We start from the raw sequence: 26,506 nt of genomic DNA on the forward strand, positions 1-26,506 counted from the left end.
GATGGTGTTCGTCGGCTTGCAAGCCTCCCCCTTTTTCCTCCAAACATAATGATGGTCATTATGGCCAAACAGTTCTATTTTTGTTTCATCAGACCAGACCATTGTAGACCACTTGTGGAGGTCTACAATTTTTGGTTGATTTCGCTGATTTCTTTTGATTATCCCATGATGTCAAGCAAAGAGGCACTGAGTTTGAAGGTAGGCCTTGAAATATATCCACAGGTACACCTCCAATTGACTCAAATGATGTCAATTAGCCTATCAGAAGCTTCTAAAGCCATGACATAATTTTCGGGAATTTCCAAGCTGTTTAAAAGCACAGTCAACTTAGTGTATGTAAACTTCTGACCCACTGGAATTGTGATACAGTGAATTATAAGTAAATATAAGTAATAATAAGTAAATAATCTGTCTTTAAACAATTGTTGGAAAAATTACTTGTGTTATGCACAAAGTAGATGTCCTAACCTACTTGCCAAAACTATAGTTTGTTAACAAGAAATTTGTGGAGTGGTTGAAAAACGAGTTTTAATGACTCCAACCTAAGTGTATGTAAACTTCTGACTTCAACTGTATCTGTTCGAGGTCATCTTGAGGGGAACTAAGACTATGGCTAACGCTAGTCAACAGGAAATAGAACTGCACAGTGACCACGATCCCCACAACTGGGACAACTAGACATTGACACTGGGTTTCTCAACAACACATTGTCGGTATTGCTCTACTTATACACACTTGGTTTTGTACTAGTTAAAGTGAGAAGGTGGGATGTAAACCCTATTATTACTGTTTTGTAGTTCAGACTATATACCCTTCTAGGATTTCCCTTCCGTTTAGTAAGACAGAGTACGTCAACGACTCCATTTATATTGCCTCTGAGGCCATTGTCATGAAAATCACTACTTGTGCTTATTCTTGATGGCTATCATACACACCCGATGTTATCAAAGAAAACTCTGTCTTGCAATAATATACAAATATGGTACTTTGTTGTCATCCCATATGTTGTCATCCCATATGTCGTCCCCCCATATGTTGTCGTCGTCCCATATGTTGTCGTCGTCCCATGTGTTGGGGCGGCAGGTAGCCTAGTGGTTAGAGCGTTGGACTAGTAACCGGAAGGTTGCCAGATCAAATCCCTGAGCTGACAAGGTAAAAATCTGTCGTTCTGCCCCTGAACAAGGCAGTTAACCCACTGTTCCTAGACTGTCATTGTAAATAAGAATTTGTTCTTAACTGACTTGCCTAGTTAAATAAAGGTAAAAATCAAAAATGTTGTTGTCATCCCATATGTAAATTCCAAATGAAGGCTCTCACTGAATTGTAATAAATATTTAAGTTGGTGTCATAAATGAAAGCCTCTAAGGTTTTTTTATCACCATTAAAACCTTGGATGAGTCAACCCATGGCAACACCATGGTAACCTGGCACTTTGTCAAGATAAATAAGACTTTTCTGAGCCAAATCCTGGTTGACTCAAAGTCAATGGAACTTCTAGTGTTGTCCTGGTAACTGATGTCCTTATTTTACACAGCACATATTTAAATGACAACAACGACAAATAAATACTTTTCAGAGTCAGGATTCTGTATGTACAAATATGACATCTACAGACCCCTCACCGTCAGTCTTGAAAGTAAGAAAGGAGAACGATAGAGTAGGGAAGGGAGGGGGAATCAACACAGTCAGTGAAAACACAAAAAAAATGGGCTTCTACGAATAGAGAAATAAAGGCTCTCTAGGTGCTTTGGCAAAAAAGAAACTAAATGTAAAATCCCTTATCTTGAGGCAACATTGGTTGTTAAGGCTCTAATGCAGCTGTGCTTGTTTAGTATTGACCAACGATGACTGTGTTGTGAAAGAGGGATGCGCAAGGAGGAAGAGGAGGAGGAAGAGGAGCTATCTGGAATCCTCTGGCTATGATTTGATGGTCTTCTTGTCAGAAAGGCTGAGAGCCCCTTCGAAGTCAGTCCCGTTCCCATTTTCTGGAATGAGAAAGAGAAAATAAATAAATAGGACTTGGATTATTTTCAAATGATTCAGCATGAGAGAACTATGACAAAGAATCAACAATCTGATTCAGTATCAAAAGATTCAGAATCAAAGGATTCAGAATGAAAAATGATAACATCTTTGAGCTGACTCAGTATCAAATGATTCATTGTGAATGAACAATAAGAGAGAATCTCTAGGGGCAGACCTATGGTCAGAGTTTTGCAGTTGACATTGCCATGGTGACTTGTCGGCGGGGTCTTTCCCTCCCTGTTGCCGTGATGCCTCTTCAGCTCATTGGCTAGTTGTTTCCCCAGGGGTGTGTCTCCATTCGACCTTTGACCCGCCACCTGCAGGTTCAGTGGCCTCTCCCCTGCAGGAACACACAGCTAGGTAAGGACAAAGCTAGGATACAGACAGCTAGGTCAAATCAAATGTTATTTGTCACAAGAATACAACAAGTGTAGACCTTACAGTGAAATGTTTCTTACAAGCCCTTAACCAACAATGCAGTTAAGAAAAATACCTACAAAATATAAGAAATAAAGTAACAAATAATTAAAGAGCAGCAGTAAAATAACAATAGCGAGGCTATATACAGGGGGTACCGGGACAGAGTCAATGTGCGGAGGCACCGGTTAGTCAAGGTAATTAAGGTTATATATACACATGTCGGTAGAGTTATTAAAGTGACTAATGCAAAAAAAATAACAGAGTAACAGCACCGTAAAATAGGGGTAGGGGGGGGCAATGCAAGTAGTCTGGGTGGCCATTTGATTAGCTGTTCAGGACTCTTATGGCTTGGGGGTAGAAACTCTTTAGAAGCCTCTTGGACCTAGACTTGGCGCTCCGGTACCACGTGCCGTGTGGTAGCAGAGAGAACAATCTATGACTAGGGTGGCTGGAGTCTTTGACAAAAATGTTTGCCTTTCTCTGACACCGCCTGGTATAGAGGTCCTAAATGGCAGGAAGTTTGGCCCCAGTGATGTACTGGGCTGTACGCACTACCTTCTATAGTGCCTTACGGTCAGAGGCTGAGCAGTTGCCATACCAGGCACTGATGCAACCAGTCAGGATACTCTCGATGGTGCAGCTGTAGAACCTTTTGAGGATCTGAGGACCAATCCCAAATCTTTTCAGTCTCCGGAGAGGGAATAGGTTTTGTCGTGCCCTCTTCACGACTGTCTTGGTGTGCTTGGACCATGTTCGTTTGTTGGTGATTTGGACACCAAGGAGCTTGAAGCTCTCAACCTGCTCCACTACAGCCCCATTGATGAGAATGGGGGCGTGCTCGTTCCTCCTTTTCCTGTAGTCCACAATCATCTCCTTAGTCTTGATCACGTTGAGGGAGAAATTGTTGTCCTGGCACCACACGGCCAGGTCTCTGACCTCCTCCCTATATGCTGTCTCGTCGTTGTTGGTGATTAGGTCTACCACTGTTGTGTCATCGGCAAACTTAATGATGGTGTTGGGAGACGTGCCTGGTCTTGTAGTCATGAGTGAACATGGAGTACAGGAGGGGAATGAGTACACACCCCTGAGGGGCCCCCGTGTTAAGGATCAGCGTGGTGGACATGTTGTTACCTACCCTTGCAACCTGGGAGAGGCCCATCAGGAAGTCCAGGATCCAGATCCAGAGGGAGGTATTTAGTCCCAGGGTCCTTAGCTTAGTGATGAGCTTTGAGGGTACTATGGTGTTGAATGCTGAGCTGTAGTCAATAAATAGCATTCTCACATAGGTGTTCCTTTTGTCCAGGTGGAAAAGGGCAGTGTGGAGTTCAAAAGAGATTGCATAATTTGTGGATCTGTTGGGGCGGTATGCAAATTGGAGTGGGTCTAGGGTTTCTTGGATAATGTGTTGATGTGAGCAATGACCAGGCTTTCAAAGCACTTCATGGCTACAGACTTGAGTGCTACGGGTCGGTAGTCATTTAGTTACCTTAGTGTTCTTGGGCACAGGGACTATGGTGGTCTCCTTGAAACATGTTGGTATTACAGACTCAGTCAGGGACAGGTTGAAAATGTCAGTGAAGACACTTGCCAGTTGGTCAGCGCATTCTCGGAGTACACGTCCTGGTAATCTGTCTGGCCTTGTGAATGTTGACGTGTTTAAAAGGTCTTACTCACATCAGTTGCGGAGAGCGTGATCACACAGTCGTCCGGAACAGCTGGTGCTCTCATGCATGCTTCAGTGTTAGTTGCCTCGAAGAGAGCATAGAAGTAATTTAGCTCTTCTGGTAGGCTCGTGTCACTGGGCAGCTCTTGGCTGTGCTTCCCTTTGTAGTCTGTCATAGTTTGCAAGCCCTGCCACATCCGACGAGCGTCAGAGCCGGTGTAGTATGATTCGATCTTTGTTCTGTATTGATGCTTTGCCTGTTTGATGGTTCGTCGGAGGGCATAGTGGGATTTCTTATAAGCTTCTGGGTTAGAGTCCCGCTCCTTGAAAGCGGCAGCTCTACCCTTTAGCTCAGTGCGGATGTTGCCTATAATCCATGGCTTCTGGTTGGGTTATGTACGTACAGTCACTGTGGGGATGACATCATCAATGCACTTATTGATGAAGTCAGTGACTGATGTGGTGTACTCCTCAATGCCATCGGAAGAATCCCGGAACATATTTCAGTCTGTGCTAGCAAAACAGTCCTGTAGCTTAGCATCTGCTTCATCTGACCACTTTTTTATTGATCGAGTCACTGGTGCTTCCTGCTTTAATTTTATGCTTGTAAGCAGGAATCAGGAGGATAGAATTATGGTCAGATTTGCCAAATGGAGGGCGAGGGAGAGCTTTGTACATGTCTCTCTCTGTGTGTGGAGTAAAGGTGGTCTAGAATTGTTTTTTTTTCCCTCTGGTTGCACATTTAACATGCTGATAGAAATTAGGTAAAACAGATTTAAGTTTCCCTGCATTAAAGTCCCCGGCCACTTCTGGATGAGCGTTTTCCTGTTTGCTTATGGCGGTATACAGCTCATTGAGTGAGGTCTTAGTGGCAGCCTTGGTCTGTGGTGTTATGTAGACAGCTACGAAAAATACAGATGAAAAATCTCTAGGTAGATAGTGTGGTCTACAGCTTATCATGAGATTTGACAGTTTTTAATGTCCCGTTGGTAGGATATACGTGCATTTAGCTCGCCCAATTTATTTTCCGCCGATTGTGCGTTGGCCAGTAGTACGGATGGCAAGGGCAGATTCGACACTCATCAGCGGATCCTCACAAGGCACCTCGATCTCTTTCCGCTATATCTTCACCGTCTCGTTCTCCTGCGAATGACGGGATGAGGGCTTGTTCGGGTCTCTGGAGTAAATCCCTTTTGTCCGACTCATTAAAGATAAATTCTTTGTCCAGTTCAAGGTGAGTAATCGCTGTTCTGATTTCCAGAAACTCTTTTCAATCATAAGAGCTTGTAGCAGAAACATTATGTACATTGGCTCGCATAAGGACAAAGCTAGGATACAGACAAGATAGACCACTGCTGTTATTTAAAGGGATACTTTGGGATTTTGGCAATGAGGCCCTTTATCTACTTCCCCAGAGTCAGATGAAGTTGTGGATACCATTTTATGTCTCTGTGTCCAGTATGAAGGAAGTTAAGGGCACTTTCGCGAGCCAATGCTAACTAGCATTAGCTCAATGACTGGAAGTCAATGGGTATTCGCTAGTCTATGAGTATTCGCTAGGCATGAAAATGGTATCCACGAGATCATCTGACTCTAGGGAAGTACTGTAGATAAAGGGCCTCATTGCCAAAATCCTGAAGTGTCCCTTTAACCTGTAACTAGGCAGGGAGCTGTTATTTCACCTGTAATTGGGCATAGAGCTGTTATTTCACTTGTATTTAGACAGGGAGCTGTTATTCAACCTGTAATTAGACAGGGAGCTGTTATTTAACCTGTATTTAGACAGGGAGCTGTTACTTAACCTGTATTTAGACAGGGAGCTGTTATTTCACCTGTAATGGACAGACTGCTCTTTAATTACTTGTTACTTTTATTTCCTATTCTTATTCATATTTTTTTTTTTAACTGCATTGTTGGTTAAGGGCTTGTAAGTAAGCATTTCACTGTAAGGTTGTATTCGGCACATGTAACAAATATAATTTGATTTTATTTTATTACGCTACTGCTACTCTCTGTTTATCATATATGCATAGTCACTTTAACCATACCTACATGTACATACTACCTCAAATAGCCCGACTAACTGGTGCCTGTATATAGCCTCGCTACTGTATATAGTCTCGCCACTGTTATTTTTCGCTGTTGTTTTTATTTCATTACTTATCTATTGTTCACCTAATACCTATTTTTTTTAACTTAAAAAGTAAGTAAGCATTTCACTGTAAGGTCTACACTTGTTGTATTCGGCGTACGTGACAAATAAACTTTGATTTTATTTAATTAGGCAGGGAGTCCCTGTTCTCAACAGAAGACACATTTCTGATATAACAGAATGATAATAAAGTACTGTAGTATTCTAGCACTCAAATCACCTCACAAAAAGTCAACACCCCTTATTTAAAACAATGCTTCGTGGCTTTCTCTCTGTCATCAATAGAGGCTGTTAAATGAAAGAGCGGTGTGTTGTGCTGTGTATGAAAAGTGTTAGTCACGCCACATTGCTGTGAATGAAGACCCAGGGGTAGAGCACAAAGGAAGAGAATTCAGTCTGTGTACATGTGAGTGCATGTGTGTGTTTTATTGTGTATAAGTGTGTGTGGTTGCGCGCGTGTGAGCATGAGAGGAAACAGAGGAAGCAGGTGAAAGTGTTAACATTGCGGTGTCATGCTGTTGACTGTGTGAGGTTGAGTTTGTGAAAGTAGAGAGGACGTGTCACCCTTCATCCTCAGTGCTCACCACACACTCTTCGTTGTCTCAAATTACGCATGTTTCCCGGTCGAAACAGTTCCCGAAGAGTTTGTGCATATATTATGATGATATTTTATGACAGTTTGTTTGTTTTGGACATCGGTGAGGGTTTTTTCGGCTGTTCGGGAACACAAAATGTTTTCTGGATCCAAGCCGATGTTCAGAGTCAAAGCCTACGCCCCTTTGTGGGTGGTTGATCAACAGTAGGGATTATACAATAAAGTCTTTGTTGTCATTCAATGAGAGACGATTCGTTTTCATGCACGTTTTAATTGACAAATACTGCACTAAACATCTTAGTTAGATGTAAAATTGTACGAATAAGATCTCCTTGGCAAAAACGTCAAATTTCATGACAGATTTCTTGAGATATCTTAGATTTAATTTGGACAAACTCAAAATGGACAAACCGTACTATTGCCACTCCGTATTTCAAGCGAAGGTCTTTTCAAGCGAAGGTCTTTTCAAGCGAAGGTATTTTAAGGGAGTATGCGAGCACACTTGTTCACTTCGTACTAGCTGAGTTCGACTAGGCGCCAGCCAAACTGAAGCATTCTGATGTCTTATGCGCGAAAAATGCTAATATCAGTCCCATGACTTGAATGGGATTTGTGCTACAAATGTTAAAACGTTAGTATGTGGAAACAGTGCCAGGGAAACTAAACCAAAGCATGGATTGCAGTCATACCTTGTCCACAGACTGCTTACAGGGTCAAGAAATCAATGTGTAATTTTGTAATTTGGGTGAATTATCCATTTAAGAGGGCTTCAGGGCAAATTAATAGCTGCCTAATGGTCCTCACAGCAAACTTAAAAACAACTCAGAGCATGTATAACCTTTATATATAAGTCTGTTTTCTGAGGACCTAGATAGTTTGTGTGTATATATTGATATGTAGGCTACATGTGCCTTTTTGAACTGTATGCAGTTCTGCCCTTGAGCTGTTCTCATTCATTCATGTTCTGTGTTATGTCAAGTTTCAGGCTTTGTGTGGACCCCAGGAAGAGTAGCTGCTGCTTCACAACAGCTAATGGGGATCCTAATAAAATACCAAATACTAAAAAATACACACACACACACACACACACACACACACACACACCTGGACCCATCCTGAAACTCCCCAAAACCCCCCAAAAACAAATGACTGAAAGAAATGAAAGTGTGACTAGGAAATGAAACATAAAGGCAGTGTATATTTAACCAGCAGAAATAGAATGGTGGCGGACAGTGGTACCACTGACCCAATGTTAACTTTTTATGCTTTCTCCTTACTCCAACCCTAACCGAACCCCGGTTCCTAAACTTTTAACCTCAACACCTAATTAATTCAACCTTACGTTTTCGTTCTGCCGGTCCAATATACACTTTCTAACATGAATGTGGAATGACTGACCTGGTGGTAGACTGGTGCTGTCAGTGGAGACTCCGTTGACATGGTGACGGTGCTCTGGGTTAGTGTTGTGTCTCAACCTGAAGGCCCCCAGAGGGACCTTCCATTCCAGGGCCTGCAGTCTGTGCTGGGCCTGCAGTCTGTCCTGGGCCTGCAGTCTGTCCTGGGCCTGCAGTCTGTCCTGGGCCTGCAGTCTGTCCTGGGCCTGCAGTCTGTCCTGGGCCTGGGCTTCGTGATGGATCTCTATCTGTCTGGCCAGCAGACGCTCCAGCTGCAGCTAACACACCCGCATGAACAGACCACATAGACACACACACACACACGGACAGACGCAGACACACGGACAGACGCACACACACGGACAGACGCAGACACACACACACATGGACAGACGCACACACACACACGGACAGACGCAGACACACACACACACGGACAGATGCAGACACACACACATGGACAGACGCACACACACACACGGACAGACGCAGACACACACACACACGGACAGATGCAGACACACACACACGGACAGACGCAGACACACACACACACGGACAGACGCAGACACACACACACACGGACAGATGCAGATACACAAACACACGGACAGATGCAGACACACACACACACGGACAGACGCAGACACACACACACACGGACAGACGGACAGACGCAGACACACACACGGACAGACGCAGACGCAGACACACACACAGATGGAGGCATGCAGAGTTAGAGATAAACACAATACAAATTAAGTGTCACGTTCCTGACCTGTTTTCTGTTATTTTTGTATGTGTTTAGTTGGTCAGGGCGTGAGTTGGGGTGGGCATTCTATGTTTTGTGTTTCTATGTTTAGGTCAGGTGTAATTAGCCTTATATGGTTCTCAATCAGGGACAGGTGTTTGACGTTTCCTCTGATTGAGAACCATATATAGGTAGGCTGTTCACACTGTTTGTTTGTGGGTGATTGTCTTCCGTGTCTGTATGTGTACCACACGGGACTGTTTCGTTTGTCGTTTCTTATATGTAGTCTGTTCCTGTTCGTGCGTTCTGCGTAATTTGTAAGTTCTCAAGTTCAGGTCTGTCTACGTTCGTTTGTTATTTTGTAGTTTGTTGAAGTATTTTTCGTGTTTTCGTCTTTACTTTAATAAACGTCATTATGTCAAACTATCACGCTGCGCTTTGGTCCAATCCCTACTCCTCCTCTTCGTCTGAAGAGGAGGAGGACAACCGTTACATTAAGTTTGTTTTTCACATTAGAAAACACATCACACACAAAACAACTGAGCCTGCAGTTCTCTCAAAGACCATCTAAATGGGCAGCACAAGTCTGTTCTCCTGTCTAGATACTGGTTGTTAATACACAAGTCTGTTCTCCTGTCTAGATACTGGTTGTTAATACACAAGTCTGTTCTCCTGTCTAGATACTGGTTGTTAATACACAAGTCTGTTCTCCTGTCTAGATACTGGTTGTTAATACACAAGTCTGTTCTCCTGTCTAGATACTGGTTGTTAATACACAAGTCTGTTCTCCTGTCTAGATACTGGTTGTTAATACACAAGTCTGTTCTCCTGTCTAGATACTGGTTGTTAATACACAAGTCTGTTCTCCTGTCTAGATACTGGTTGTTAATACACAAGTCTGTTCTCCTGTCTAGATACTGGTTGTTAATACACAAGTCTGTTCTCCTGTCTAGATACTGGTTGTTAATACACAAGTCTGTTCTCCTGTCTAGATACTGGTTGTTAATACACGTATCTGTCAGCCATTTCCTGCCTCGTCTGTCTCTCCGAAACGACAGAAAAGAAACCTGTAATTTGACGAGGGATAATTAGAAGAGTTATTTTAAATGGATACTTTGGGATATTGGCAATGAGGCCCTTTATCTAATCATATCAAATGTTATTTGTCACATGCTCTGAATAAAACAAGTGTAGACCTTACAGTGAAATGCGTACTTACAAACCCTTAACCAACCATGCAGTTCAAGAAATAGAGTTAAGAAAATATTTACGAAATAAACTAAAGTCAAAAATAAAATAAAAAGTAACACAATAAAATAACAACAATGAGGCTATATACAGGTGGTACCGTTACCGAGTCAATGTGCGGGGGTACGGGTTAGTAATGAGGCTATATACAGGTGGTACCGGTACCGAGTCAATGTGCGGGGGTACAGGTTAGTAATGAGGCTATATACAGGTGGTACCGTTACCGAGTCAATGTGCGGGGGTACGGGTTAGTAATGAGGCTATATACAGGTGGTACCGTTACCGAGTCAATGTGCGGGGGTACAGGTTAGTAATGAGGCTATATACAGGTGGTACCGTTACCGAGTCAATGTGCGGGGGTACAGGTTAGTAATGAGGCTATATACAGGTGGTACCGTTACCGAGTCAATGTGCGGGGGTACGGGTTAGTAATGAGGCTATATACAGGTGGTACCGGTACCGAGTCAATGTGCGGGGGTACGGGTTAGTAATGAGGCTATATACAGGTGGTACCGGTACCGAGTCAATGTGCGGGGGTACGGGTTAGTAATGAGGCTATATACAGGTGGTACCGTTACCGAGTCAATGTGCGGGGGTACGGGTTAGTCCAGGTAATCTATACATGTCAGTACGGGTAAAGTGACTATGCATAGATAATAAACAGCGAGTTGCAGCAGTGTAAAAAACAAAGGTGTAAATAGTGTGAGTGGCCATTTGATTAATTGTTAATCTACCTCCCCAGTCAGATGAACTTGTGGATACCATTTTTTTTGTCTCGGTGTTCAGTAGGAAGGAGGTTAGACGTAGTTTCGTGAGCCAATGCTAACTAGCATTAGTGTAATGACTGGAAGCAGATACACATAGACTCCAGTCTTTGCTCTAAAGCTAGTTAGCAATTGCGCTAGCACTAGTTAGCGACTTCATTCAAACTGCACACATAAAAATGGTATCCACGAGTTCATCTGACTGTGGAAGTAGAGAAAGGGCTTCGCTGCCAAAATCCCTAAGTATCTGTTTAAGCACAGCGGATGATGTCTTAACAGATGTGGAGGAAGGCATGGACGAGTGACTGCTTTCATCATTACGTTTTTCCCCCTCAACTAGAAACAAGATAAGCTGAGAGGAAACAAAACAGCTTGTCAATAACTTTGCTGATTATATGCAGTCGCTTCCTCACTTAATTTCTTCTCATTTACCCAGCCCATCAGCCAGCCATCCATACAGTTATCCAGTCAGTCAGTCACACAGTCAGCCAGCCAGCAAGCCAGTCAGCCAAACAGTCATCCAGCAAGCCAGTCAGTCCGTCCGTCAAACAGCCAGTCAGTCGGTCAGCGAGCCAGCCAGTCAGTCAGTCCATCCATCAGTCCGTCAGACAGCCAGTCAGTCAGTCCGTCAGTGAGTGGTAGTGTAGTCACCTGGATGCTGCGCCCCATAGTCTCCTCTCCTTTAGAGGTGGCTGTGGCCAGCTGCTCTCTCAGGGCCTCCCTTCTCATGTGGATGGCCTGCAGGGCTTCCTGGAGGTCGAAGTAGCCCTCCTGACACAATAAAGAGACAGAGACAGTGAGGAACATTGAGACCACGGTCCTGATGAGCCCCTCTTTTCTACGCTAGGGGAGAGTGGGGTAAGTTGAGACACCCTTGTTTCTAGGAAACCATACACAACATTTATCATTTGACCAAATTTGACCAATTCACGGAGTCTGTGAAGGAAGAAAACAACATGCACAAAGTGGTAAGAAAGTTAGGTCCAAGTTGAATGAATGTATTGTCTAAGATTTCATGACGCTTGTATTTAAACCAAAGTAGATCACTTTAAGATTGTTCTATACATCAGTTAGGGTCTCTATTAGCTACAATATGATGTCCTAACAGAACTAGACAATCATTTGTGCCAGGTGTGATATCCCTCCTAAATAGCTCGGTGCTAATGTTCCTATCAACTCAGTAAGGCCAGCAGGCTAATGTTCCTATAGACTCAGTAAGGCCAGCAGGCTAATGTTCCTATCCACTCAGTAAGACCAGCAGGCTAATGTTCCTATAGACTCAGTAAGACCAGCAGGCTAATGTTCCTATCCACTCAGTAAGACCAGCAGGCTAATGTTCCTATAGACTCAGTAAGGCCAGCAGGCTAATGTTCCTATAGACTCAGTAAGGCCAGCAGGCTAATGTTCCTATCGACTCAGTAAGACCAGCAGGCTAATGTTCCTATCAACTCAGTAAGACCAGCAGGCTAATGTTCCTATCAACTCAGTAAGACCAGCAGGCTAATGTTCCTATCAACTCAGTAAGGCCAGCAGGCTAATGTTCCTATCGACTCAGTAAGGCCAGCAGGCTAATGTTCCTATCCACTCAGTAAGGCCAGCAGGCTAATGTTCCTATCGACTCAGTAAGACCAGCAGGCTAATGTTCCTATAGACTCAGTAAGACCAGCAGGCTAATGTTCCTATCCACTCAGTAAGACCAGCAGGCTAATGTTCCTATCCACTCAGTAAGGCCAGCAGGCTAATGTTCCTATCCACTCAGTAAGACCAGCAGGCTAATGTTACTATAGACTCAGTAAGACCAGCAGGCTAATGTTCCTATCAACTCAGTAAGGCCAGCAGGCTAATGTTCCTATCGACTCAGTAAGACCAGCAGGCTAATGTTCCTATCGACTCAGTAAGACCAGCAGGCTAATGTTCCTATCAACTCAGTAAGGCCAGCAGGCTAATGTTCCTATAGACTCAGTAAGACCAGCAGGCTAATGTTCCTATCCACTCAGTAAGGCCAGCAGGCTAATGTTCCTATAGACTCAGTAAGACCAGCAGGCTAATGTTCCTATCCACTCAGTAAGGCCAGCAGGCTAATGTTCCTATCGACTCAGTAAGACCAGCAGGCTAATGTTCCTATCAACTCAGTAAGGCCAGCAGGCTAATGTTCCTATCGACTCAGTAAGGCCAGCAGGCTAATGTTCCTATAGACTCAGTAAGACCAGCAGGCTAATGTTCCTATAGACTCAGTAAGGCCAGCAGGCTAATGGTCCTATAGACTCAGTAAGGCCAGCAGGCTAATGTTCCTATCCACTCAGTAAGACCAGCAGGCTAATGTTCCTATCGACTCAGTAAGACCAGCAGGCTAATGTTCCTATCCACTCAGTAAGACCAGCAGGCTAATGTTCCTATCCACTCAGTAAGACCAGCAGGCTAATGTTCCTATCCACTCAGTAAGACCAGCAGGCTAATGTTCCTATCCACTCAGTAAGACCAGCAGGCTAATGTTCCTATCCACCCAGTAAGGCCAGCAGGCTAATGGTCCTATAGACTCAGTAAGGCCAGCAGGCTAATGTTCCTATCCACTCAGTAAGACCAGCAGGCTAATGTTCCTATCGACTCAGTAAGGCCAGCAGGCTAATGTTCCTATCGACTCAGTAAGGCCAGCAGGCTAGTCTTTTTAAATGTTTTAATTTATTGGTATGTAACTTATGAAAGTTGTATTGTCAATTTTGTTTTGTATTTAAACGCCGCTTTAAACGTGTACATGACACTGCAACAAAATATCCCCATGGGGACAATAAAGTCAGTAAGTAAACCTACCACCTGGTGGATCCTTCCTGCTGTACTGGGGTTGGACGAGGAAGGTTAACACATGTCTGCTGGTCGATCAACCCTGAGCTAACCCTACAATCATACCTTATGATGTGTCACTCCTTTACAGAACCCACAGAAGGTGTCCAGTCAGACTGTGTGTGTGTGTGTGTGTGTGTGTGTGTGTGTGTGTGTGTGTGTGTGTGTGTGTGTGTGTGTGTGTGTGTGTGTGTGTGTGTGTGTGTGTGTGTGTGTGTGTGTGTGAGAAGAAGAGACAGAAGGAGGGTTAAAGATCATATGACTGTGTGTGTGTGTGTGTGTGTGTTTATGTGTGTGTGTGTGTGTGTGTGTGTGTGTGTGTGTGTGTGTGTGTGTGTGTGTGTGTGTGTGTGTGTGAGAGAGACAGAAGGAGAGTTAAAGACCATATGACTGTGTGTGTGTTTATGTGTGTGTGTGTATGTGAGAGGAGAGACAGAAGGAGAGTTAAAGACCATATGACTATGTGTGTGTGTGTGTGTGTGTGTGTGTGTGTGTGTGTGTGTGTGTGTGTGTGTGTGTGTGTGTGTGTGTGTGTGTGTGTGTGTGTGTGTGTGTGTGTGTGTGTGTGTGTGTGTGTGTGTGTGCAGACAACTCAACTGTGCAAGTGTATGGGTGTGGGTGATTCAGACAGCGCCCACGTGGTGATGTCATCAGGCCTATAGGAAGGCGCGACTGCACTCATTTGGGCTTTTCTGTTGTTAGAGTCCACATGGGCGTGTGCCTGGCCCTTAATGGGAGGGTGGCAGCAGTGTGTATGTGTGGTATGGTGAGGATTGAAACAGCAGGGGAAAGGGTGCCTGGCCCTTAATGGGAGGGTGGCAGCAGTGTGTATGTGTGGTATGGTGACGACTGAAACAGCAGGGGAAAGGGTGCCTGGCCCTTAATGGGAGGGTGGCAGCAGTGTGTATGTGTGGTATGGTGACGACTGAAACAGCAGGGGAAAGGGTGCCTGGCCCTTAATGGGAGGGAGGCAGCAGTGTGTATGTGTGGTATGGTGACGACTGAAACAGCAGGGGAAAGGGTGCCTGGCCCTTAATGGGAGGGTGGCAGCAGTGTGTATGTGTGGTATGGTGACGACTGAAACAGCAGGGGAAAGGGTGCCTGGCCCTTAATGGGAGGGAGGCAGCAGTGTGTATGTGTGGTATGGTGACGACTGAAACAGCAGGGGAAAGGGTGCCTGGCCCTTAATGGGAGGGTGGCAGCAGTGTGTATGTGTGGTATGGTGACGACTGAAACAGCAGGGGAAAGGGTGCCTGGCCCTTAATGGGAGGGTGGCAGCAGTGTGTATGTGTGGTATGGTGACGACTGAAACAGCAGGGGAAAGGGTGCCTGGCCCTTAATGGGAGGGAGGCAGCAGTGTGTATGTGTGGTATGGTGAGTACTGAAACATCAGGGGAAAGGGTGCCTGGCCCTTAATGGGAGGGTGGCAGCAGTGTGTATGTGTGGTATGGCGACGACTGAAACAGCAGCGGAAAGGGTGCCTGGCCCTTAATGGGAGGGAGGCAGCAGTGTGTATGTGTGGTATGGTGACGACTGAAACAGCAGGGGAAAGGGTGCCTGGCCCTTAATGGGAGGGAGGCAGCAGTGTGTATGTGTGGTATGGTGACGACTGAAACAGCAGGGGAAAGGGTGCCTGGCCCTTAATGGGAGGGTGGCAGCAGTGTGTATGTGTGGTATGGTGACGACTGAAACAGCAGGGGAAAGGGTGCCTGGCCCTTAATGGGAGGGAGGCAGCAGTGTGTATGTGTGGTATGGTGACGACTGAAACAGCAGGGGAAAGGGTGCCTGGCCCTTAATGGGAGGGAGGCAGCAGTGTGTATGTGTGGTATGGTGACGACTGAAACAGCAGCGGAAAGGGTGCCTGGCCCTTAATGGGAGGGTGGCAGCAGTGTGTATGTGTGGTATGGTGACGACTGAAACAGCAGGGGAAAGGGTGCCTGGCCCTTAATGGGAGGGTGGCAGCAGTGTGTATGTGTGGTATGGTGACGACTGAAACAGCAGGGGAAAGGGTGCCTGGCCCTTAATGGGAGGGAGGCAGCAGTGTGTATGTGTGGTATGGTGACGACTGAAACAGCAGGGGAAAGGGTGCCTGGCCCTTAATGGGAGGGAGGCAGCAGTGTGTATGTGTGGTATGGTGACGACTGAAACAGCAGCGGAAAGGGTGCCTGGCCCTTCATGGGAGGGAGGCAGCAGTGTGTATGTGTGGTATGGTGACGACTGAAACAGCAGGGGAAAGGGTGCCTGGCCCTTAATGGGAGGGAGGCAGCAGTGTGTATGTGTGGTATGGTGACGACTGAAACAGCAGGGGAAAGGGTGCCTGGCCCTTAATGGGAGGGAGGCAGCAGTGTGTATGTGTGGTATGGTGACGACTGAAACAGCAGGGGAAAGGGTGCCTGGCCCTTAATGGGAGGGAGGCAGCAGTGTGTATGTGTGGTATGGTGACGACTGAAACAGCAGGGGAAAGGGTGCCTGGCCCTTAATGGGAGGGAGGCAGCAGTGTGTATGTGTGGTATGGTGACGACTGAAACAGCAGGGGAAAGGCAGGTGGGTGGGGATTCATTTTAGAACTCTGTCATTAAGTCCTTTGTTGTGGTAAATATGTCAAACTTCTACAGTCAAAAGAAAACCAGCAGGTTTTGTGAACAATTGGCCCTTTAGCAAAGAGAAAAGTGCCTCAAAATGAAAACAACTTCAAAGGTTGTTATAAGGAAACTGTGTGTCATGTATGTAACAAACTGGGTTTAATGAAGATCATAAGTATCTTCGGTAGAGTCCAATACCTTCCAGAAAACATATTTTATATGAAAAGAATCGACTCCAAAACATTAATTCTGTTCCCAGGGCGCCGAAGACGTGGATGTCGATTAAGGCAGCCCCCTCTCTGATTCAGAGGGGTTGGGTTACATGCAGGAAGACACATTTCAGTTGAAGGTGTTCAGTTGTACAACTGACTAGGTATCCCCCCTTTTCCCTTCAAACAAATAATTCTGTATATGTGTTCTACAAAGTTCTGCAATGTGACTGGCCCAAAGGATTGAGAAACAGGGGGAAGGAGATGGGGGAGTGTGTCTGCTACCTAGCTGGTCCCACCCCTGTACTGTGGAGGCGTGGAGTATGATCAGAGGTTTGGACCGCCATCAAACAAACCACTGGAGAGAGATGAATGAACAGCTGCCACAATCTCACACAGCTCACTACACAAAGACACTCTTTACTCAACAGCTCAGAACAATTCAGGGGAGTTTCTGGGGAAACTCTTTACTCAACAGCTGCACTACACTGTGAGGAATGGAAATATAGAGGCATTGACACACTGACAGACAAGGCCCTACTACGCAGCGTCTGACGCACTTCTAAAGACAAGGAGGGAATGCAAGGAGGTGTGTCAGTCGCTCAATGTGGATTCTTAGGGCGTGACTTAAGGTGCGGAGGAGGTGACCTGATTCGACAGAGAAAGTTTTTATTGAGGTGAACTTTGAGCGTTCACTTACATTATGACACCCAGTAGTCTTGAGGGACACGCCCCCTCTCATTCGAGCCCCGCCCACACAGCCAAGCCGGCTGACAGGCAGTTGAGTAAACATTAAGGTGCTGAACACACCCAGCCAGAACCATGCACTGTCTGTCTGTCTGTCTGTCTGTCTGTCTGTCTGTCTGTCTGTCTGTCTGTCTGTCTGTCTGTCTGTCTGTCTGTCTGTCTGTCTGTCTGTCTGTCTGTCTGTCTGTGGGAATCAGATTGTTAATGGATTAACCCTTTTTAATATACGAACACACAAGGTGTTAGGAAACTGAGGATATAGGAATGAGCTTTAAATTATATATAGCCAAACACTGTGCTCATCAGAACATGCGGTGTGAGAGGAAAGAGATGAGCTCACCTCTGTTTTGATCATCTTGGGAGAAGGATCATCTCTGTCACAACATCGAGACCTACAGGAGATTGAGAGTGAGAGAGAGAGACCAGAGAGAGAGAGACCAGAGAGAGTGAGAGAGAGAGACCAGGGAGAGAGAGAGAGAGAGAGACCATAGAGAGATAGGGGGGAGAGAGACCAGAGAGAGAGAGGGAGAGACAGAGACCAGAAAGAAAGAGAGACCAGAGAGAGAGAGACAGAGACCAGAAAGAAAGAGAGAGAGAGACCAGAGAGAGGGAGAGACAGAGACCAGAAAGAAAGAGAGAGAGAGAGACCAGAGAGAGAGAGGGAGAGACCAGAAAGAGAGAGAGCGAGACCAGAAAGAGAGAGAGCGAGACCAGAGAGAGAGAGGGAGAGACAGAGAGAGACCAGAGAGAGACCAGAGAGAGACCAGAGAGAGACCAGAGAGAGACCAGAGAGAGAGAGGAACATTTTAAAGAGCATAAACGTTCTAATAGTGAACAGGATAACATTATCTTGATCTATAATCTCTAAAGGATCTGTAATGCCTAAAGGATCTGTAATCCCTACAGGATCTATAATGCCTAAAGGATCTGTAATGCCTAAAGGATCTGTAATCCCAAAAGGATCTGTAATCCCTTAAGGAACTATAATGCCTAAAGGATCTATAATGCCTAAAGGATCTGTAATGCCTAAAGGATCTGTAATGCCTAAAGGATCTGTAATGCCTAAAGGATCTGTAATCCCTAAAGGATCTGTAATGCCTAAAGGAGCTGTAATCCCTAAAGGAGCTATAATGCCTAAAGGATCTGTAATGCCTAAAGGATCTGTAATCCCAAAAGGATCTATAATGCCTAAAGGATCTATAATCCCTAAAGGATCTATAATGTATAAAGGATCTGTAATCCCAAAAGGATCTATAATCCCTAAAAGATCTGTAATCCCTAAAGGATCTATAATGCCTAAAGGAGAAAAGGTACATATGAAAACTCCTGTAAAATATTGTCAAATGCTGATTTATTTCCCTTTAATTTATGGTGCAACACCAATGACGCAATACCGGCAAGGTGGAAAAATGTGCAGTTCCGCCCTTGAGCAAGGCAGTTAACCCCCAACAACCACTGCTCCCCAGACGCCCATGACGTGGACATCAATTAAGGCAGCACCACGCACCTCTCTGATTCAGAGGGGTGGGGTTAAATGCAAGAAGACACATTTCAGTTGAATGCATTCAGTTGTACAACTGACTAGGTATCCCCCCTTTCCCTTTCTTGCCATGAAGCCCACTTCAAAAACAAATGTACAGATTTCACTATACAAACATGCCCATTTAATCCGATTAACCGAAATGTCAGTTATTTTTAGTTTTTTTTAAACAACTAATTGACCAATGTTGGTTAAATTATTAGAACTCCATTTTATTTAAACAATTTGGAAGCTCAATGCACATAATGCTCAGCTTTTCTAGAGATAAATCAGACCAAGCCCGAACTGTGCAATGTAGTAGGGAGTTGTAGTTCGCAACAGGTCAATATTCTACATACATACTGTAGTTTAGTGCAGAAAACGTGGCAATTGACTACAATGACTAGTGATGCACCGATGTGAAATTTTTGGCCAATACCGATATCCGATATTTTCCTTGCCCCCCAAAAAAACAATACCGATAACCGATATTTAAAATTTTAGCGGCCTTTTAAGCATTCTAGTATAGTTAAATAGTTAACACACACACATGGACGCAGCGGTCTAAGGCACTGCATCTCAGTGCAAGAGGCCTCACTACAGTCCCTGGTTCGAATCCTGGCTCTATCACATCCGGCAGTGATTGGGAGTCCCTTAGGGCAGCGCACAACTGGCCCAGCTTTGTCCGGGTTTGGCCGTCATTGTAAATAAGAATTTGTTCTTAACTGACGTGCCTAGTTAAATAAAAGGTTACACACACAGCAAAAAGTTATTTTGTTGGTATTTACGTATGTCCCCATTACCAGTAAAACATAATCAAAACCTATTTATTTCACTTACTTGCTGTGCTGTTTCGTTGTTAATTTCTTCAGTCGTTTCATTCTCAACCAGGATTTCTATGGAACGCCGTTTGGGTCTTTGCTATGGAACGCTGTTTGGGTCGTTGCTATGGAACGCCGCTTGGGTCGTTGCTATGGAACGCCGCTTGGGTCTTTGCTGTTTGGGTCTTTGCTATGGAACGCCGTTTGGGTCGTTGCTGTTTGGGTCTTTGCTATGGAACGCCGTTTGGGTCGTTGCTATGGAACGCCGCTTGGGTCGTTGCTATGGAACGCCGCTTGGGTCGTTGCTATGGAACGCCGCTTGGGTCGTTGCTATGGAACGCCGCTTGGGTCTTTGCTATGGAACGTCGTTTGGGTCTTTGCGTATGGAACGTCGTTTGGGTCTTTGCGTATGGAACGTCGTTTGGGTCTCTGCGTATGGAACGTCGTTTGGGTCTTTGCGTATGGAACGTCGTTTGGGTCTTTGCGTATGGAACGTCGTTTGGGTCTTTGCTATGGAACGCCGCTTGGGTCGTTGCTATGGAACGCGCTTGGGTCGTTGCTATGGAACGCCGCTTGGGTCGTTGCTATGGAACGCCGCTTGGGTCTTTGCTATGGAAGGTCGTTTGGGTCTTTGCTATGGAACGTCGTTTGGGTCTTTGCTGTTTGGGTCTTTGCTATGGAAGGTCGTTTGGGTCTTTGCTATGGAAGGTCGTTTGGGTCTTTGCTATGGAACGTCGTTTGGGTCTTTGCTATGGAACGTCGTTTGGGTCTTTGCTATGGAACGTCGTTTGGGTCTTTGCTGTTTGGGTCTTTGCTATGGAACGTCGTTTGGGTCTTTGCTGTTTGGGTCTTTGCTATGGAAGGTCGTTTGGGTCTTTGCTATGGAACGTTGTTTGGGTCTTTGCTGTTTGGGTCTTTGCTATGGAACGTCGTTTGGGTCTTTGCTGTTTGGGTCTTTGCTATGGAAGGTCGTTTGGGTCTTTGCTATGGAAGGTCGTTTGGGTCTTTGCTATGGAAGGTCGTTTGGGTCTTTGCTATGGCACGTCGTTTGGGTCTTTGCTATGGAACGTCGTTTGGGTTTTGTGTGTCAAAAAAGATACATGTCAAATAACACTAAGAAGTGAGAAAGACACACGGCGCCGGGTGGAATTTTCCGTCGTCGTGGTTGCCACTCAATCAGGACCTGAATATGACTCCATGTCACATAACAATTTAACGCGTTTGTACAGTTTTTACGTAGTTATTACACTATCACTCGTATTTCATATGTCACAACGATTCATCAATACATATGCTATGATGCAGGTAAAGTTGTCTTGCGCACCTACAGTGCTGGTCATTAAAAAAAAGCTAGCTAGCTCATGGATGCAAACAATGTTCTTTCCCTAAAATATAGCATAACAACATAATCTGTTTCAGTAGCTATAGTTAGCTAGCTAACTATCTAGCTAGGTGTCATCATCTAAAATAACCCTAATTTATAAGACAGTTCTCATTTGATTAATGGTGGTCGGACCCATCTATGTGAAGTTAGCCACAATAAGGATTAGTCACAATAGTGGACTTTGCGGTTAGCCTTCAAAATAAAAGTATGGCATAATTATACTATTTGTATTCATTTGTGTCACTGTCAATATCATACTTTTATTTTGAAGGCAAACCAGAAATTCCACTATTGTGCCTAATCCTTATTGTGGCTAGCTTCACAACACATAACCCAGTCCAGTTGAGCCTCACTAGCCAGATGACCTTAGCTTTGGGCAACAGGGTTAAGTAGTTGACTAGCTATTTACTTTCATGACCTGAAGTTCAATTTCAATAGGCGAACAACAAGTGGCAAACTAGCTAATACTTACTCACAAGGATTCCTAAATCATTGCTAAGAATAATGAAAATGACTGCAGTTTCTACTGGTCATTGTTTTCAGGCTGGTTGTATTGGTGCTAGCTAGGTACCAAGCTAAAGCTAGCTACCCCAGAAGTTGCGGTCAAACAAATGATGCTTTATTACCAACGCGGTATTGTAAACACATCGTTCGTGGCCGGTGTTTGCTTGTTTGCAGACTTTTTGTACAGCTTTGACAGTGCTACTCTTTTTTTGACAGGCAAAGACCCAAACGGTGTTCCATAGTATGTATGTCGTGAAGCTAATAGCAGTGACGACATTACTGTGTAACTCCGGTAGGGCAACGTCTGAAAAATAGCGCACTTGGTAGTGTTAACCGGTGCTCGACCAGTCGGCGAAAGCCAACATCACCCACGACAGAGAACAGTTGATTGTCAAGGAAAATGAATTCCATTATCTTGGCTTTAATAGATTTCACCTTTGAGTTGTCTCGTTGAAATGTTCTTACTCTTTCAAATGACTGCTCGACTTGTTGACTGCTCGATCCACACAGCAGACATTGTGGGCTAGGTTAGGAATGCTGTGTTGCACGTGTAGCGCAACATTTTACGTGGCGTCATTACGTCATGTAACTATGTTATATAGGTATGCACGACAGCTTTGACATCGGTTTTTAACATCGGCGTTAAACTAGACATCGGGCCAATACCGATGTTGGCATTTTTAGCTAATATCGGCCGATTCCGATATGTTCACCGATATATTGTGCATCCCTAATAATGACCATAATCCATTGCGCGCCTACTTGTCCAGTCTGTGTTTCTTTTACACCTGCTACATTAAGTTAGTGTGGGGAAGACGGAGAGAGAGAGGAGAATAATGTGCAATCGAGAGGGATAGAGAGCAGTTGCTCTGCGAGGTATCTCTAACTGAAAATACACAATCTAAGTGATTGACAGTTGGTATTCAGCAGTCATAATAGTATGACGTATTTACTTTGAAGAACTACATAATAGGGATTTTGTCAGACAGCGTAGACAGCAGCTCTATAGACATGAGATGACGTGGAATGAAATAATAAAGTCATTAAATAAAACTAATGTAATATAAACAACAACTGAAATACTTTATTAAAGTAATGTGAATAGCCCTGTATATAGCCTCGTTATTTTATTGTGTTACTTCATTTTATTATTATATATGTATTAATTCTTATTTTTCTTAAAACTGCATTGTTGGTTAAGGGCTTCACAGTAAGGTGTACACCTGTTGTATTCGGCGCATGTGACAAATAAAATTTGATTTGAATAAATTATGGTTAATAAGTGATAAGCACTAATAGACAGTCACTACAATCATGGGACTTCTATTACTTGTTTTATTCTGTTTTGTCACAGCATTTAACCCACATAATGCATAGTGCATTTAATGATATAGTGCATTTCATGTTATTTAATATAAAATCTAAACCGAAATCGAAAACAGTGATTAATTTTTAATACTTGAAACATTCAGGTTACATCAACTAAGCCAAAAGGAGGGTGGAAGTGGGGACAACGTCCGTCCCATAAAAATAATTATTTATGAATCAACATGCAACAACGTCATGACGAGAAGAAGTGAGAAAGACAAGGCGCTGGGTGGAATTTTCCGTCGTTGTGGTTGCCAGCCAGGAAGCACCTGCATGTCTGATTAAAACCTCTGTCATCAAGAAGGAGTAAAGGGGGAGTGGCTGGCACAAGCAAGCTGGCAACTTCCAAGATGGAGCATGAGACTTTATACTCAATAACTCATGTGATATTTTCTACTTCAACTTTATTCTCATGGGCCAGTCATGAGAAGGCAATGCTGTCAAATAAAACTATTTGATCAGGGATTGATCAGCTATGAAATTAGAATATAGAACTAGAGTATCAAATAACATTACTCGCATAATTTCTAATCCTCTCTTATATATATATATATATATATATATTACAGTTGAAGTCGGAAGTTTACATACACCTTAGCCAAATATATTTAAACTCAGTTTTTCACAATTCCTGACATTTAATCCTAGTACAAATTCCCTATTTTAGGTCAGTTAGGATCACCACTTTCTTTTAAGAATGTGAAATGTCAGAATAATAGTAGAGAGAATGATTTATTTCAGCTTTTATTTCTTTCATCACATTACCAGTGGGTCACAAGTTTACATACACTCAATTAGTATTTGGTAGCATTGCCTTTAAATTGTTTAACTTGGGTCAAACGTTTGGGGTAGCCTTCCACAAGCTTCCCACAATAAGTTGGGTGAGTTTTGGACCATTCCTCCTGACAGAGCTGGTGTAACTGAGTCAGGTTTGTAGGCCTCCTTGCTCGTACACGCTTTTTCAGTTCTGCCCACACATGTTCTATAGGATTGAGGTCAGGGCTTTGTGCTGGACACTCCAATACCTAGACTTTGTTGTCCTCCGCAACTTTGGAAGTATGCTTGGGGTTATTGTCCATTTGGAAGACCCATTTGCGACCAAGCTTTAACTTCCTGACTGATGTTTTGAGATGTTGCTTATGTTGCAATATATCCACATCATTTCCTCCCTCATGAGGCCTCTATTTTGTGAAGTGCACCAATACCTCCTGCAGAAAAGCACCCCCACAACATGATGCTGCCACCACCGTGCTTCACGGTTGGGATGGTGTTCTTCGGCTTGAAAACCTCCCCCTTTTTCCTCCAAACATAACGATGGTCATTATGGCCATACAGCACTATTTTTGTGTCATCAGTCCAGAGGACATTTCTCCAAAAAGTACAAACTTAGTCCCCATGTACAGTTGCAAACCGTAGTCTGGCTTTATGGCGGTTTTGGAGCAGTGGCTTCTTCCTTGCTGAGCGGCCTTTCAGGTTATGTCGATATAGGACTTGTTTTACTGTGGATATAGATACTTGTGTACCTGTTTCCTCCAGCATCTTCACAAGGTCCTTTGCTGTTGTTCTGGGATTGATTTGCACTTTTCGCACCAAAGTACGTTCATCTCTAGGAGACAGAACGCGTCTCCTTCCTGAGCGGTATGACTACTGCGTGGTCCCGTGGTGTTTATACTTGTGTACTATTGTTTATACAGATGAACGTGATACCTTCATGCATTTGGAAATTGCTCCCAAGGATGAACCAGAATTGTGGAGGTCTACTATTTTTTTCTGAGGTCTTGGCTGATTTCTTTTGATTTTCCCATGATGTCAAGCAAAGAGGCACTGAGTTTGAAGGTAGGCCTTGAAATACATCCACAGGTCCACCTCCAATTGACTCAAATGATGTCAATTAGCCTATCAGAAGCTTCTAAAGCCATCACATACTTTTCTGGAATTTTCTAAGCTGTTTAAAGGCACAGTCAACTTAGTGTATGTAAACTTCTGACCCACTGGAATTGTGATACAGTGAATTATAAGTGAAATAATCTGTCTTTAAAAAAAAGAAATGAAAAATTACTTGTGTCATGCACAAAGTAGATGTCCTAACCGACTTGCCAAAACTATAGTTTGTTAACAAGAATGACTCTAACCTAAGTGTATGTAAACTTCTGACTTCAACTGTATATATATATATGTTTTCTTTTTATGACCCATTAGGAGGATTACACCCTTTATACACATGAAAGTATTTCCGTTCATCCTCCTGATGCTTGGACTGCTTACGAAATCACACTGCTTTCAGTGTGTGTGTGTGTGTGTGTGTGTGTGTGTTCTCACTTGCTAGTCCTGTAGGTGTACTTGTAGGTGACCTCCCGAGAGACCTGTCTAGCCAGACCAAACAACTCCTCTCTCCTGGTCAGCAGGGACACCTCCTTCATACACAACTGAGCTGCTGCCTCATTCACTGTCAGCTAGACACAGAGAAGGGGGAGGAGGAGAGGAGAGGAGGGGAGGGGAAGAGAGGGGGAGGAGAGGAGTTGGAGGGTCATTGTTATAACGATTTCTCAATTTCTTGAAAGTTGAATAACAACAATCAAGTTCCCAAATATCTGAAAATGTTATACTTTTTTTGCACACTGATGCCACACACAGACAAACAGACACACACATACACATGCACACACACCCTCTTTCCCCATCTACCTCGTGAAGCGTGAAGTGCTTGCCGTCCTTCCTCTTGGAGTCAAAGCGTCCATAGATGGCGCTGTACTTGCGTATCTCTTCTGCCCTCCTCGGGTCCTCCTCCTCCATGTCCAGGATGTGGCAGATCACCTTGGACAGCTTCTTGTTGCCCCGGAGCCCCTCCTTCACCTCGGACGGGTCGCTCCGGGGCAGCGCCTGGGCCAGCCGCTCCACGCACTCTGCCAGCGACCTCAACGCTGCGGCATCTAGTACCTCCTCGCCGCGGGGGGACGATGGCGAGGGAGAACCCAGACCCAGGGTCAACTCTGCAGGGGACAGGCTTTGCTCGCTCTCCGCTCCCCCGCCACCATTAGAGGACAAGGAGCCCCAGAAACGAGGTTCGCTGCCACTCTGCACTGGAGACCCAGAGGCCGAACATCCTCGTCCCTCGCCCCCCACCCCTGACGCCGCCGCACCCCTCATGGGCTCCCCCACACATTCCTCCACCAGCAGTGTGGGCACCGTGACGTGGGCGCTAGCGTTAGAATTACCGTTAGCTTCCAGCTTGTAGACGGGGATGCTGCAGACAGGGAGAGAGGCCAGGGGCTGGTTGAACAGGGCCGGGTTGGTGACCCAGTCTCGAAGAACCTTCTGGAGCCTCCTAACATGGAGGGGCTTGCTAGCCATGCCCACCAGGGCCATGATCTCTAGGAACTCCTCCTCGGCCGCCTCACACAGCTGCTGCACGTCGTCGCCACCCTGCTGGATGAAGGCCCCGTAGTAAGACAGCAGGTTGGCCCTCTGGAGGATCCTGTAGAGCTGGAGCTCCCCAAGGGTCCTGGGTAACACCGCCAACAT

General features: G+C 44.8%; 1 protein-coding gene across 1 annotated transcript; it reads right to left on the reverse strand.

The window, feature by feature from the left end:
- Positions 1–1,917: 1,917 nt before the first annotated feature.
- On the reverse strand, positions 1,918–26,506 carry LOC120058139 (NGFI-A-binding protein 1-like). The gene is made up of 8 exons (XM_039006608.1): positions 25,670–26,506; positions 25,304–25,437; positions 17,729–17,780; positions 11,664–11,783; positions 8,456–8,527; positions 8,254–8,365; positions 2,201–2,365; positions 1,918–1,985 (listed from the first exon to the last, which is right to left on the reverse strand). Exons 1-8 carry the CDS (start codon positions 26,504–26,506, stop codon positions 1,918–1,920), a joined length of 1,560 nt encoding a protein of 519 aa, XP_038862536.1.

Source organism: Salvelinus namaycush, chromosome 13 (assembly GCF_016432855.1).
Source record: "Salvelinus namaycush isolate Seneca chromosome 13, SaNama_1.0, whole genome shotgun sequence".
Lineage (NCBI taxonomy): Eukaryota > Metazoa > Chordata > Actinopteri > Salmoniformes > Salmonidae > Salvelinus > Salvelinus namaycush.